Source organism: Apodemus sylvaticus, chromosome 2 (genome assembly GCF_947179515.1).
Source record: "Apodemus sylvaticus chromosome 2, mApoSyl1.1, whole genome shotgun sequence".
Taxonomy (NCBI): Eukaryota; Metazoa; Chordata; class Mammalia; order Rodentia; family Muridae; genus Apodemus; species Apodemus sylvaticus.
In genome coordinates, this window is record NC_067473.1 from 31,452,391 (window position 1) to 31,467,794 (window position 15,404).

General features: G+C 41.0%; 1 protein-coding gene across 4 annotated transcripts; it reads left to right on the forward strand.

Moving 5' to 3' along the window:
* The first annotated feature begins 8,556 nt into the window (after window positions 1–8,556).
* Tac1 (tachykinin precursor 1) lies at window positions 8,557–15,014 on the forward strand. 4 transcript variants are annotated; one of them, XM_052172427.1, is made up of 6 exons: window positions 8,557–8,679; window positions 9,583–9,679; window positions 10,140–10,184; window positions 10,639–10,662; window positions 11,942–11,995; window positions 14,965–15,014. In XM_052172427.1, the coding sequence occupies exons 1-6, from the start codon at window positions 8,557–8,559 to the stop codon at window positions 15,012–15,014; spliced, it is 393 nt and encodes a 130-aa protein (XP_052028387.1). The 4 variants fall into 4 exon arrangements, with proteins under 4 accessions (XP_052028387.1, XP_052028389.1, XP_052028388.1 ...); XM_052172429.1 differs by lacking the exon at window positions 11,942–11,995; XM_052172428.1 differs by lacking the exon at window positions 10,140–10,184.
* The last annotated feature ends 390 nt before the right edge of the window (window positions 15,015–15,404 follow it).

Sequence of the window (15,404 nt, forward strand, 5' to 3'; positions counted from 1 at the left end):
CATACACACATGCTCACATTAACACATGTATACTTACTCACATATACATACACATACACTCACACTCACATACATACAAAGAAGGAATATATCCTGGTATTCCATTATACTGAATATTGATTATGCTACTTTTCTACTCATTGTATATTTCAAAATTAGCTGAGAAGATTTCAAATGTTTCACCACAAAAAACAATGCCTGAAATAATGGTTATAACAGTTAACCCTGGTTTGAGTATGAGGTAAGTATGCGTGTATCAGAGATTTACATTGTCCCTGTGTGCGGTTATTGTACTAATTAAAATATCAAATAAGAAAAGGGAAGAGAATTGGATCCGATGACTATAGGAGGTGACAAACATAAAGCCTGAGTGGGAGTCTGGAAACTCTAGCAAGAACCTAATATTTGAGATGTCTTTCATCTACTAGGCACCCAGAGAGTGGATTCTTTATCCACCCATCCCAAGGGAATCCAGTCTTTTTCTATTAAGAACTTGAACTGACCAGAAGTGCCACCCATAACATGGAGAGTAATATATATTAAAGCGTTGATACAAATGTTGATCACATCTAAACAAATACCTTCAAAGAAACACAGAGACTGCGGCTGGAGCAGTGGCACAACCCAATTGAGCCAAGTTGATGCTTCGTCAACCATTGCACACATGCAAGCAGACACACAGGAAATGACAACAGTAACACTGTAGGTTCTCTACAGAGTTCTTCATGTGCAACATGTCTAATACCCGTGGCAGATCTTACTGGGCAAGTAGTATTTCTTCTTCTTCTTCTTCTTCTTCTTCTTCTTCTTCTTCTTCTTCTTCTTCTTCTTCTTCTTCTTCTTCTTCTTCTTCTTCTTCTTCTTCTCCTCCTCCTCCTCCTCCTCCTCCTCCTCCTCCTCCTCCTCCTCCCCCTCCTTCCCCTTCTCCTTCTCCTTCTCCTTCTTCCTCTTCTTTTTCTTTTAAAGATTTATTTATTTATGTGATTGTGGAATTTGCATGAACACCTGGGTGCTAAAAGTGGGTATCAGCTCACTCTATAGATGGTTTTGAGCTATGATGTGGTTTCTGGGAATTGAACTCGGGACCTCTGGAAGAGCAGAGAGTGCTCTTAGCCTCTGGGCCATCTCTCCAGCCCCTTATGCTTCTTAACAGACTAAAAACCTAATATAGAAAGTGCATCAGTCCAAGATCAAATGCTAGCAAGTCACTAAGATGGTATTAAAATGGAGTTTACTTAATATTCCTGTCTGCTGGTTCTGCCAGTGAACTAGAAGAAAACATAAATCAGAAGACAAAGAACTTCTTCCTCCAATCACTTGGCACTAAGAGCATCTAAATATTAAAATTAATTCGACAGAACAAGGGAATTTCAATAAAGTAATAAAATAGCTAAATGAGATGAAAAGGGGAATCACTGTCTATGAGGAGGGAGCAATGAAACATAATTTGGGAAATAAGTGAATTAGAAGCATCATAATCCAGAGAAAACAAAGTGAATTACTGAAACATACATTAAGAAACTGAGCCAAAGGAAGGGAACATAGATGCAAGGTCTTAAAACTATAACTTGCAAAAGATAGTCTACACATTGGCTATCACATTCAGTGAACTAATGTAAATATATGCATACACACACACATATATATACACATATATATGTATATATAAAATATCTTTACATTATATAATGTAAATACATATTTACATACACTTATACGTGTGTGTAGATTAGTTATATAATATAATTATAATTGTATATTATAATGTATATTCTTATATATATATTATATAATATATATATTATATAATATATACATTATATAATAATATTCTTATATATTCATATATATAATAACCAAAAGTGGGCAATCTATTTTAACACAGTTTTAAGACAATAGTACAATGACATTTTCCTAAAATGAAAAAAGAATATAATTAGATAAATTAAGAGTCACCCATACTCAAGAAAAGCAATACTTGTAATACTTCAGGAAAATGAGAGATGCATTGTAGTGAACGAGGGACAGACCCCATCCCCACCAGGGAATATCTTCAGATTTCCAAGCTGAAAACCAAAGCGTGCAGGATTTAGAATGCAGTGCGCTACCCCAGAACACCTTATAACTGTCACTCCACAGACAAAGGAGCAATGTCCACACATTTTCTGTGGGAAATGAAATTTAGTCTGAAGACATTAGAAATGACTAAGATGTCACTTGACATAGAGGTGACTGGCAGACACTCACTTGATACAGAAGGAAAATTTGCTTAACAGTGACATTGAGTAGTAAGAGAGGATTAAAAGTCAACCTGAGAATGGCAGCGTTGGGTTAAAGGGTTTGGCAGGGAACAGTGACTCTATTTAAAAGCAGAGTGAGCAGTAGACAACTGATGAGAATTTGGTAGGAAAGCTGATGGTGACTGCTAAAAGCCTTAAGATGTCAAATAACATAACAAGGTCTCACCAGGGGCAAAATCAGGTGGGTGCGGCAGCTGGGAGGAAGCTTGGATGCTGGCACCCTCATTTTTAAACAGAGAATTTACAGATCTCAAATAAATATCTATTTAAAATATTACAGACATTCATAATATTTATACATAACCATTGATTGCTCCTCCCCTTACTTGCATTTTATTCTACTCAAAATTTGAATAAAATATAAATACCCACTTTTAACTTTTAAAACAATTTCTAGGGCTCCTCTCTATGCTATGGTTTGTATCTGCAAAGTCTGTCTGCCTTTGTTACCTTTCTATTACTGTGATAAGACACCATGGGCAAGACAACTTATAAAAGAAAGCCTTTGATTGAGGGCTCACAGTTCTAGAAGGTTAGAGTCGATGGCCAGCACGGCAGAGAGCACAGCAGCAGATGGGCAGGCTTGGTCCTGGAGCAGTAGCTAAAATCTCACATCTCCATCTACAACCCCAAGACAGAAAAAAAAAAGAGAGAGAGAGAGAGAGAGATAACTGGGAATGACGTGGGACCTCCTCCAGTGACATACCTCTTCCAACACGGACACAACTAGTCTTCTCCAAACGGTTCCACCAACTAGGGACCAAGCATTCAAATAGACGAGTCTATGGGCCATTCTAATTCAGTCACAGTGTTTATTCATTTTCATCTTTGAATGTATCATCCGTGGATACAATACATCTGGTTGTTCTTATCCCTTCCCATTCTATCTCTCTTGACTCCTGTCAACACCTTCTCCTCCTTGCCAATTCCTCTCTCATATCCGTGTCTTTTTGTTCTGTCTTTTGCCACACTGAGTTGAACCCAGGGCCATCTGTGGAAACCATAGGGTTGAAACTATCCATTTGAGCCAAGTGCACTCACCTGTAGGTACAAAACTGAAGACAGTGGCTGCCTCTACATCCCAATTCAACAGTATCTGATAATTCATGTAGTTGCAGTATGGTCGCCTGAATCCTGCCTCCAACCACGACTGACTTATGACAGGCCCAGTCTTATATAGGCAGGTATAGACAACCACAGCTGCCGTGAGATCATGACTGAACTGATTGTGTCACACCCACAAGACAACATTCTTCAGCCCTTCTCCCTGTCTGCAAGGTCTCACGTATTTCCAGCCCCTTTCCTGAGCCCTAGAGAAAGTGGGATAAACATCCTATGTGGAGCTGAGCACCCAACTGTCACTTATTTTCAACAACTTGAGCAGCTGTGTGTCTCAGCGTTCACAAGAAGCTGCTCTGGCAAGGCCAAGTATACCACTTGTCTATCACAGTTACCATAAACATCCAGAAGGCAGTTCGAACCGGTTCCTGTTTTGAACGCTGTTCCCAAGTTGGTGTTGCTATTACTGTTTAGGAGGTGGGACTGCTCTGGTAGGAGATTAATGGAGCAAGCTCTTGAAAATAACATTGGTCCCTGGGTGCTGTCTTGTCCTCTGTCAGCTCTCGGGCACCCACACCACTAGAGGGCGCTCTCCAGCACTGCCCTCCCTAGCTCATTCAATACTGAAGTCAGCAGGGCCAGAGCCAGTTCTCCAGCTCCCAGGGCTTTCTACAGTCTCACCTGCACCCAAACCCGCTGGATCAGGTCTGTTGTGCTGCCCAAGTGAGGTGCAGGGCCGCTCTCCCTGAGAGTAATTTCTCAAAGCAAACTGTTTTATTCCTCGACATTGATTTTTCACTTTTGTAGAGAATTGAATGAAAACGATCTGATAACTTTTTCCCTCTAAAGTTGTAAGCAGTATAAAAAGCTTAAAAGTGATTTATGTTCAGTCACATGAAATTGGACAATAACATCATTTTAATTTTCTTTTTAAAGATATATTTATTTTTATTTTTCGTGTATAAATGTTGTGTGTGTGCCTGTGTGTTCCTGTGGACCATGTGCATGCAGTACTCAAAAGGGACAGAAGAGGGCAGCAGGTCCTCAGGAACTAGAATTACAGATGGTTGCCAGCTACCAAGATGGACACTGAGAACTAAACCCTTTAGTAAGAGCAACAAGTGCTTTTAACCTCTGAGCTATCTGCCCAGCCCCTCTTTATAATTTTCTACAGATTGTTCATTGGTAAAAGTTAAAATATGATACATTAAATAGTTTGTCCACCCCCTCTTGTACTCATGAATGCATAAGGAACACTTGCATTTTATTAAGATTTATATTTTAAAGACCTAATGTTCTAGGAAATTCAGTAGTTAATACAAATAACATCAGTCCTGATATGTTCAGAAAATATGAGTCAGAAAGTGTATAAAATTAGTAAGAAAATTAAGGAGCATTTAATGAATGTCATGGGCAAAATGGGAAATGAGTTAGGTACTAGCATTGACTGGCCTTTGGCTAAGATCTTGGATCAGATCAGAATCAAGAATATTTGGATATCAAGAGGAAGTTATTGCATTGAAAAACCAGAAACAACTCTGAGAGAGAACCTGGCTGCTTTGTAAAAACAACTTCTCCCAAAAATTAAGTAGAAGTCCCACAAAAACCATGCCAACCTCTTGCAAAGCCTTGCACCCCCAATGACTGCGGCACCAGCACTAGAACATCTCCACTAGATGTCTCATCCTCTATCAGCACGGCCACATTGATGACTAAGTGTGTAGTCCATGAACTGAGGGGGGACAAGCCACATTCAATCTCCAGCAAAAGGAAAATATTTACTAGAGGGAAGAGAAGGAAAGACAAGGCCTGAAGCTATAGTCCTTTAAAATATATTATTGTTAAGGATTAATACACACACACACACACACACACACATATATATATATATATATATATATATATATATATATATATATAAAATTAAAGACTCCATGTTAGAGACTTGCAATAATACAACTGTAAGATTAAATTAAAAACAATTCCTAAATTTGAGAGCAAAATGAGCAAACAAGGTTTGACAGCATAACTACACTTTGCAGCCATTACCTTAACTGAGCATACCTACAGGGGTGTGCCCCTAAAGTCTGAAAACTTGCAAACAAAAACTATTATCTATTTCCAGCATGACACTATTGATCATGTTGGCAGCTGTGTGAGTAGCCATGTGAATGCTGTGAGTGGCAAGCGGGAATTTTAGTATTAAAATGGTTGTAAAACAGACAAGGCTAAATAAAGACTGTGATGTTCTGGTTTAGAACGTGCCCACATATTCATGATTTTATATAGTACACATACATAGCACATTAGCACATATTCATATATACTTATACACATAGAATACATATACACAGACACATATATATTCTCTCTCTCTCTCTCTCTCTCTCTCTCTCTCTCTCTCTCTCTAGCTCTCTGCATTGGAATAAATTCGAAGCAAGACATTTGACAACACTGTGTGCCCAGACAGATTATGGTCTCTAATTACCATGTACAACTCATTGAAAATGAAGGCTCCTTAGAGGAAGAGTTCTAGTCTCAGGTAGGAAATAGATCAAAACCAAGGGAATCTCCAGAGGGGCCCTGTCGGAACCTTGCACAGAGACAGAGGCCAGCAGCCAACCATTGGACTGAGCGTAGGGTCCTCAATGGAGGAGTTGGAAGGCAGTCTGTAGGAGCTGAAGTGGTTTACAGCCCCATGGGAAGAACAACAATGTCAGCCACCCAGATGCCCCAGGACTCCCAGGGACTAAACCATCAACCAAGGGGTGCACATGGTTCCAGCCAAAAATGTGGCAGAGGAATGCCTTGTTGAACATCATTGGGAGGATAGGTCCTTGATAGGCTCAATAGATGCCCCAGGAAAGGGAAATGGGGGCATGGGGGTTGGAGTGGATAGGGTGGAGGGTCATATACTTGGAGGCAGGGGGTGGGAGGAGGGGTTGGGGATTTTCTTTGGGGAGAGGGAAACTGGGAAAGGTTTTAGCATTTGAAATGTAAATGAAGATTATATTAAATAAAAGAAAAACAAGGGAGTCATCAATTTCTATTAAAAGCATATCAAAAGCCTTGAAAGGATCTTCTGCTAGCCAACAGTGGCATAAGTAATAAGTTCATTGAAATGTTTTAAATTTGCTTAAATCTGTGAGGTCATAGTCTTAAAAAATAGGTCATACTTAAAAAGTGCTAAATTAGTGATTTTTAAAGTTGCTAGAGGGAAGAAATCAGGGATTTATTTCATGTTTCCTGAATTATGTATCAGAACAATTATGTAGTACATGAGAAAATATTTTCTATGTAAGCGGAAACATGAAATTTACAAATTGTTTTAGGCAAATGACTCTACTTTTGTGTTCACAATTTCTCCTTTTAAACGTTTTGAAAGTAAAAATAGAATGTTCACATGATGAAATCCATCTGAATGTTTACATTCAAGATTAAAAACAATGAACTTTGGAGGCGAACATCAATTTGGCTTGTGAACACTTCTTTCCTCTCCCTATTATGCTAAAAACATAGTAGGAAATGGTGATTCCCGAAAGAAACCAACTCTATCCAAAAGACTACATCACTGTGGGTGTGGTGGCACACACCTGCAGTTCCCGTACTGAGTAGGCTGAGTCAGGAGTTTGAACCCACACAATGAGACTTAGTCTAAAAAGTAAAAACAGGTAATTGCAACATCATTTACTCCATCGAAAGATGGAAAGGTGTTATACAGCTGGGACAGAAGGTATCTGTAAAACCATGGTTTGACTCTGACAGATCTGCAGAGCCCTGTGGTAACAATGGTACTCATCCAGCCCTTGTAATCCTTCAACAAGACTAAAGGGGAGAGAGGCACAATTATCCTCTTCTGACCCCTTCTGCCTTCTGGGTTTGACACCGGAAGAAGCTATAGGGGAACAAAGATGTCCTCAAATGACTAATGGGTAAGTTCTACATGCGACAGCAGGTTTAAACTCCTCTATTCCCTATATGTAAAACAAATCTGCTTTTATCCGCTGAAATACAAGACTGAAAGCCCTTTGCAAGGCTAGAGAAATGAGAGTATTCTGGCTTATTTAGGGAGGGAGGGCTGTTCCAGCCATAGATGTGACACCTCACAAACTTTAAGACACATCATGGTAGAAATGGAAGAACAACCCCCCCCCCGCACACCGCCCCCCGCCCGGGGATCATTCCACTGAAGTGCTTGCTAGTGTCTTAGTGTCAGTTCATGAGGTTTTAGTGCTGAAGTTATTTAGCTGTCCTCAATGCACAAGATTCCCTGACGCCTCTTGAGAGAAAAGTTCCCGAAGTCCGAGGCATGAGTCATTTTGCTCAGTTTTGATGAGTAATCTCAGGTGTCACTGAACCTTCTTCGGAAGAAGAGGGGAGGGGGGCGTCAGATTTGCAGACGGAAGAAAACAGGTCTCTCTGGATTGGATGGCGAAACCTCGACTTCCCTAAAATTGCGTCATTTCGAACCCAATTTGGTCCAGATGTTATGGATTCCGACGGGTTACTGTCTCGGAAACTCTCCATCACGCAAGCAAAAGGCGAGGGGGCGGCTAATTAAATATTGAGCAGAAAGTCGCGTGGGGAGAGTGTCACGTGGCTTTCCGGGCTCGTCACGCCTGAGATAAATACCGCGAAGCAGGAGCAGGGACCAGAGCGCACTCCGACCTGCTCCACTCCTGCACCGCAGCCAAGGCGAGCGAGGAGCGCCCAGCAAGTGCGCACCTGCGGAGCATCCCCGCGGTCCGACCGCAGTGAGTACCACTCCCGCCTGCCAGCCCTGGCTGCCTGGGACCCGTCGTGCCTTGGTCGGAGGTGGAGTACGCCCTGACTTTGCTCCTGCTCCATCCTCAGACCAGGAGAGAAACTGCTAATGCAAACGCCCCTCTTTGTCTGCCACCTGCAGAGCCTTCAGGCTTGAGAGTGTGGGTCAGTGGGTAGGGGGCTGGGACCCTGAGATTCAAAGGAGGGGAAGGTTTGAGGTTCTTTGGCACATCCGTAGCTTTCTTCAAAGGTTTGGAGAAACGTTCGACCTGGTGGGATTTTTAGTTTTGTTTTTATTTTACTCTTGGTTTATTTTACTCTTCCTTGTGGCACTGAAATTCAGCTGCTCTAACTCTTGGGTGGCCACCGCCTACAGATGTATAATGTCTCTTTCTCCCTTTCCTCTGTCTCCTACTCTCTCCAGAAATCCAACATGAAAATCCTCGTGGCCGTGGCGGTCTTTTTTCTCGTTTCCTCTCAGCTGTTTGCAGAGGAAATCGGTGCCAACGATGATCTAAATTATTGGTCCGACTGGTCCGACGGTGACCAGATCAAGGTGAGACCCAACCGGGCTTGGAATCTGTTGCCTTCCCCTGTGGTAGCACCCTGATTAGCCCGGCTTGAGCCAGAGGCACACCGGGAATGTACAGGGCATCATGTCCCAGACAAGACACAGGTTTTACTGCCCTAAGTTTCCTCCCCGAGGGAGGGCAAAGTGGTGGATTCAGTCAGTGTCTCCCCCAACATGAGAGGATCTCTCTAACCGCCCCCCCACACGCCCCCTGTCGGTCCTCACCACATTGGAAACCTCATTAGGTTTTAATCCCTATTTACATCTCGAGGCGCGGGGCAGGGGGTGCTTTCGTAAAACCGCGCAACCAGAGCGTTTGGAGATACCGGGCAGAGGAGTGAATCAGTTAATGGAGGCAGAAGCGGGATCTTACTGAGCTGCGGGCTCTCAGCAACGAAACTAAGTCCGTACTCCAGTATTCAGTGCTCCAAGTTTGCTTTTCATCGCTCTTGGCTACTGGCTCTAAAGGAGCGCGCCTTGGGAAGTAGTGAAAGTTGTGCGGTGGTGCGCGGTCGCTTTTAAAGTATCAACACCTTTGCATACACCCTACTGTTTACAGTTAGGACAGTGAGAGGACTTCGAAGCCTCACTGAGAGCAAACAAAGGTGAGAGCAAGACCTTCTGGTGCAGTTAAGAGGACAAAGCTTAGAGGAACCAGGACCGGAAGGTGTTGCGTTGCTGCGCAGGAGCCTCTGGGGTAGACTACGGAAGGAAATCACAGAAGGGGCCAGAATAGGGAAAGTGCACAGATTCTCTTATGACCCAGACTCGTGCTAGCCCACCAGCTTCTGATCTCTGAGGCATCTGTGGCTCTAGGGGAAGCTCAGGCGCACTGTGAAGGTGATCCTGGTTTACTTAAGTTGTCTTCTTGCGGGTTTGTCCCCCCAGGAAGCAATGCCGGAGCCCTTTGAGCATTTTCTGCAGAGAATCGCCCGAAGACCCAAGCCTCAGCAGTTCTTTGGATTAATGGGCAAACGGGATGCTGGTGAGACGAGCAATAGTCACTAGGTCTATCAGGGTACCTGCTCTGCAAGCTTGCTCCTTCCAAGAGAACCCAAGTGTCTCTTCTACTGAGTATAAAGTTACACGCCTAGAATTGATTCCCAGAAGTCTTTGATCCACACTTCACCAACACTTGCTCTAGCTTGCGGGCAGCGGGGGTGGGGCGGGGATGGGGATGGGGGGGAATCCATTTCCCTTGCTTCACTGCACCATTGTGACCCAAATTGCAAACTAACCTTAGCTAAACACTCCTCTGACTAAAGATCCAAATTACACGGGTCTCCAGGAATGCTAATGGTCCAGGCTCAGGTGAAAGATGTTTTCTTGGATTGGGTTAGATTTGGCTACCCCTTGCTACAGTGATAGAAGTATTTAATTGCCTCGAGTTGATGGCACAGTCAGTGGAGCTTGTGAAGAGTTAATGTCAATTCATCTCTTGTCAGATTCCTCAATTGAAAAACAAGTGGCCCTGTTAAAGGCTCTTTATGGTAAACATCCCTATAAATCTTTATTTTCTTATCATGAATGATCATAAAAAAGTATTTTATGGTAGAAATACAAGATCTTGCAATTATACCTAATTAAAAAGTGTGGGCGAATGCATGTGTGGGTGCATGAATGTGGAGTGTGTGTGTGTGTGTGTGTGTGTGTGTGTGTGTGCGTGTGTGTGTTAATCTCCTGTCAAGTAGGTGACTGACTTTGATGTCAGTATATAGCTTTACTGTTATTAACAGACCTCAAGAGTCCCACAGTTCTGCCTTTTAACCCATGACTCATATTTGGTTTTTAGTAGTAATTTAGTTAGCATTCATCTACTTTAGTCCTCAGAATGGCATATAAATAAGTGTCAAATATTTTGAAAATCAACTCCTTACATTCTCTGTAAAAGTAGCTTTTAAAAAGAAACCCATGTGTCTGCTAACTGGCTCTCTTTTCTTCTAGGACATGGCCAGATCTCTCACAAAAGTAAGTTCACAATCATTTTGACATTAATCAAATGCTAATGTTAATGATATTGAAGGTTGCTTCCTGTGTCACCTTTTACAGCACAACATAGAGCCCAATAGTTTTAATTATGACAATGCAGGGGAAAAATTTACTCTCAGAATATGATTTTCTGAATAATCACTATGACTAAACTACTCTAGGGTTAAAATCCATTGTGAGCACTCATCTCCAATACCAGGTCCCATAGATAGTACAAAGGAAAAGAAAAAAGAAAGAACACTTATATACAACTTCTAACTCACATTTATGAAGTACATTTTATAATGGCAAGGAAGGGGTCTTCAGCCAATAATAAAATAGAGTGTGAATATCTGAATAGAAAATGCACTCAGAATGTGAAAACAGACAGAGATGCAGGCTTACTCCCCCTCGATTCCGTAATTGAGTGGGAACCTGGGAGAGAAGCGTGCAGATTGCAGAACTGGAGGGTCTTTAGAGCCCTTTCCTAGTTAATTGGATCCAGAGGCCACAGGAAGACCCTTGGGATGCTGACAGTGATGCCTGCCTCTATGAGTGCCATGAGTTTGACTCACCCCGGCAGGGTACACCCCAAATGGATGACACCCTAGTCTCAACTAACACAGTGGAAACTAAAAAAATTCTCCCGGGAGCAGTGAGATAATTACCTTTCCTGAAGCCTTTCCTTTTTTTTCTTTGGAAAAAAAAAATACTGATATTTACCAAGGGCTTAAATTGTAAGGGAATTTTGTATAGCAAAAAGCATAATGTAACAAAATGAATGTATCCCATTAATGTTAAAAAACAAATTGCTTTCACAACTGGAGTGTTTTTAAGTCTAAATCTACTAAATGTGACCCCTTAGAAGATCCCATATACTTAGGATCTGACTTAAGGTTCCCTTGTTGAGAAATACAACATATTTGATAATGAAGAAATAAGCTTGGATGTTTTTCCCACATAACCAACTCCCCCAAAATTCAAAGCTTCCCCAAATCCAGTGGCAACCATATTTAAGACTTCATAATAAATAAAACATAATACAGATAAAAGATTCTGCTAATGTCTCAATACCTGGGAAAGGTATTCAAAATATGGTATTTTAGCATGGTTTGCAAGGCTTATATAAAATCTTGGTGGATTCATCATCATGTGACATAGAAACATTTATTTATTTATTCCACAGGCATTTATTCAGAAGCTTGATTACTTTGTACTAGTTATGAGTTTATTTCTTCAAAAACATACATTCTAACATACCCCTAAATGTATTTTCCAGGGCATAAAACGGATTCCTTTGTTGGACTAATGGGCAAAAGAGCTTTAAACTCTGGTATGTATAAAATTCTGTCTGAAAATATGCAAATCCACTTCTGTAATTTTTATGAAAGCACAATATTCAACATACTAAAAAAAAAGGAGAAATAGAGTTAACATGAGCATTTCTGTAGACAAATTTTCATAGTAGTGTCTGTTGTCAAGAGAGAATTGATAGCTGCTTAAGTTAATACCATCACAGTATTAGTATATTTCTCTCAAAATATCAGCTCTTCCAGCATCTGTCCCAATTAATCGTTACACACCCTGAGTCTTTGGTTCACAGCGGTGAACCATTCTCTCATTTCTAGCTTTAGAAGGACATTTAAAAAGAGCCACAGCTCCCCAACCCCATTTTAACCCTAAAGGCAGAGTTTCCTTGACCCAAGTTTGCACAATTTCTCTTTTCCCCTGCTTGAACTTTATACATAAATGCCACAGGCCTATCTCTAAAGCCCCTCACTGTTGACTTCATTTAATCAATTGCATTCCAATGTTAAACAACCCCATCACTGTTTTCATGGAAATTGGCTTTTTGCTAAACACTGATAGTCCTTTACCGGGAAAAAGAGATTAAAATGATAAACATCTGATTAGAACTTAATCAGCAGCTGTCTTATCTATTTATAATATTTAGTCCCCAGAACATTTATAATATGTGCTGGCTTAGTTTTTAGTTGTCTAAACTCATCCCGCAAAATAGGCACTCTAGCATCTTCATCACTAATTCACTTTGCAAAGTTAGACACTTCCATATTTTCTCACTAGTAATCTTGAGGTTACAGAAGTTTAATTCTTAAAGAAGCTATGTACACCAGGTGAAAATTTGTGATTGTTTCATTTTTATGTATATTGATTGTCTCCCAGCCTTGAGAAATGGAATATAAAGTTAATCCCCTGTAGTATTTGCCCCTAAATATATTATCAGTCCTCACATAGCTATAGTTTTGTTAAAAATGTTATTAATCACCAATCTCCATTTCTAGAATTTTTACACCCTTCAGAACACACATAACGAAAGAACAATAGAGCAGTTTAGAGCAGATTAAGTAAAAAGTAGGCTCACTGCAATCAGTAGCATCAGAATTGCTAGCAAACATTTTATTCTTATATCTAAATATAAGTTAATATATTAAACATAATACATTAAATATACAGTATTAATATTTATATTAACATTGTATCTCAATATATTATAAAATATGATAAATATAATATAAAAATAATATAATTAAATATATAATCTATTAAAAATACATTAAGACTAAATTTAAGAAAATACAAATGGGAAAAATAGGGGGGAAATAAGCAGGCCCCATTTTACGCCCTTACGGGGACATGGTTATCAGAGTGGTGTCCTTAGCCACCTGATCCCTGCTGTCTTTTGGCTTCATACAATTACAATCTACTAAATGGGAAAACTCTCACCAGCTTCAGGGCACAGAAGCTGGTAGACATTTTCAGGGCCAGGTAAGAATTTGCTTCCCTGCAGGAGAACACTGTGTCCTACATACACTGCTGCCACACAGTCTTTGTACGCTTTAATTTAGCTACCACCCCACTTCCCTGAGGCACAGAGTTTTGGTACCCTAAAAGCCTGTCAGAGAGGAATTGTTGCTACCCATCCCCCTCCTAATAAAGGAGAGTGAGAAGCGAACTTCTGTGTCCTTCAGAAGTCTCTGGGGTGCAGCCTGCTGTAGCTTGGGTTCACATAGAACTGATGCAAAGAAACATGAGAGTCCTGCTCATTACTCCTCATGTCCCTCACACAGGGAGGCAGGCCTTTAGAGAGTCGCACTGGGAGAGCAGAACCCATGGTAGCCCTGGTGCCTTCCACCTCTGCCTCAACCTTCTCACCTGGGAAACTATTTAGAGTAGCACCATGGCATGTACACCTCTGCTGTTTCCTCTCCATCCGGCATTTCATGCAAAACATTTTCCACGAACACATTCGTTTTATTATAATACCAATCTAAGTTACAGTGCTGGCTGAGAGGATGAGCTACCTTCACAGAGACGGCTATTCTAATCCTTAACATTTTGTGGTTATAGATCCTTTGAAATTATATTTAATATGACGTAATAGAATGCATCTTAGCATTTTTTTTAGCACAGTGAGTCACTGTAAATTACTTAGTTGGGAGCTGAGCACTTTTGGAAGTAGCAATTGACATTTTTACAGGCCTCCAAGTTTTAAGAACTAAATCAAATTGTGCTGTTTACTTGTGAATTCAGTGGAATGCTCAACAAAAAAGCAAGGCCAATGTCAGTCTTAAGGGCAATCACTCTATCAACAGAAGGTGTCCACGAGCGAAGAGACCCTCACGCCATTAAGTTCCCCTAGAACAGAGGTTAGGCAGCCTTGGCCGGAAAAGAACAAGGTCCTAAATATTTTAGGCCTCCTAAGCTCTAATGCTGTGATACTGACTCTTCATATTTGTCATTTTTTAAGCCAAAATCTCCATAGATAACACATGCATGAACTGGGTGTGTACAACTGCAAATAAAACTGTATTTATAAGAACAAACAGTAGGGGCAGTTTTGACCTTTAACCTTTAGTTTATTGACCTCTGTCCTAGAACAAAAATCCAGCATTTCTTTTTTACCCCTCCAGTGCATACCTGTGGTAGGCATAGTCCTTTCTCTAATCACTGTGAGTCTCTGCCACGGGATTTAGTAAGTGGCTGAAAATGAACATCGTACTGGACCATAGAAATGTACTATTGTACTTTTAGGATGCAAAATATATAGCAGATGCCCAAAGAAACTGGGAATGCTGAGACCTGAGCACTTCTAAGCAAGATATAAAGTGCCAGACAGGCTTGGGGGATGTTCCAAAAAGAGAAAAAGGATCTTCGAAGCATTTCTTCCAGGTGGAAGGATGTCTTTATGACATCGCAGTGATTTAGTCTATGCATTGAACTTTCCTGACTCTTTCTGTGAGTCTTCTTAACACATAGCCTGTCCTTCCTGTTCGTTTGCAGTGGCTTATGAAAGAAGCGCAATGGAGAACTACGAAAGACGACGTAAATAAACCCTGTAACAAACGCACTATCTATTCATCTTCATCTGTGTCCGTGAGATGTGAACGGTAAAATAAAGCGTGCGCTATGAGGAATGATTATTTATTTAATAACAAATGTTGTTATGAGTGAGAAACTCAAAAAAGTGTTTATTTTTTCATATTGTGCCAATAAGCCTTGTAATTCTAATGTGATGACCTCCCCAGAAGTAGGAATTAGTGGTAACTTCAGCAAAGCACGGTGTTGATGGAGTTGCACAAGCTGGAGCTGTAAGAGCTTGCCAGTGGTGCGGTCTCCAAAGAAAGAAATGCTGCCGCCTCGAGCCAGTGCAAGCAGCTGTTGCTGGAAGCCAAAAACTCCCGTGCAGCCTGCGCCTCTCCCGATTGCTTTTATGCTGATAA

Excerpts from the sequence above, each read along its gene's own strand:
- Tac1 (XM_052172427.1), top strand. The coding sequence starts at position 8,557 with ATGAAAATCCTCGTGGCCGTGGCGGTCTTTTTTCTCGTTTCCTCTCAG. Across the intron at positions 8,680-9,582 it reads CCGACGGTGACCAGATCAAG|GAAGCAATGCCGGAGCCCTT; the intron begins GTGAGACCCAAC and ends TTGTCCCCCCAG. Across the intron at positions 10,663-11,941 it reads TGGCCAGATCTCTCACAAAA|GGCATAAAACGGATTCCTTT; the intron begins GTAAGTTCACAA and ends TGTATTTTCCAG.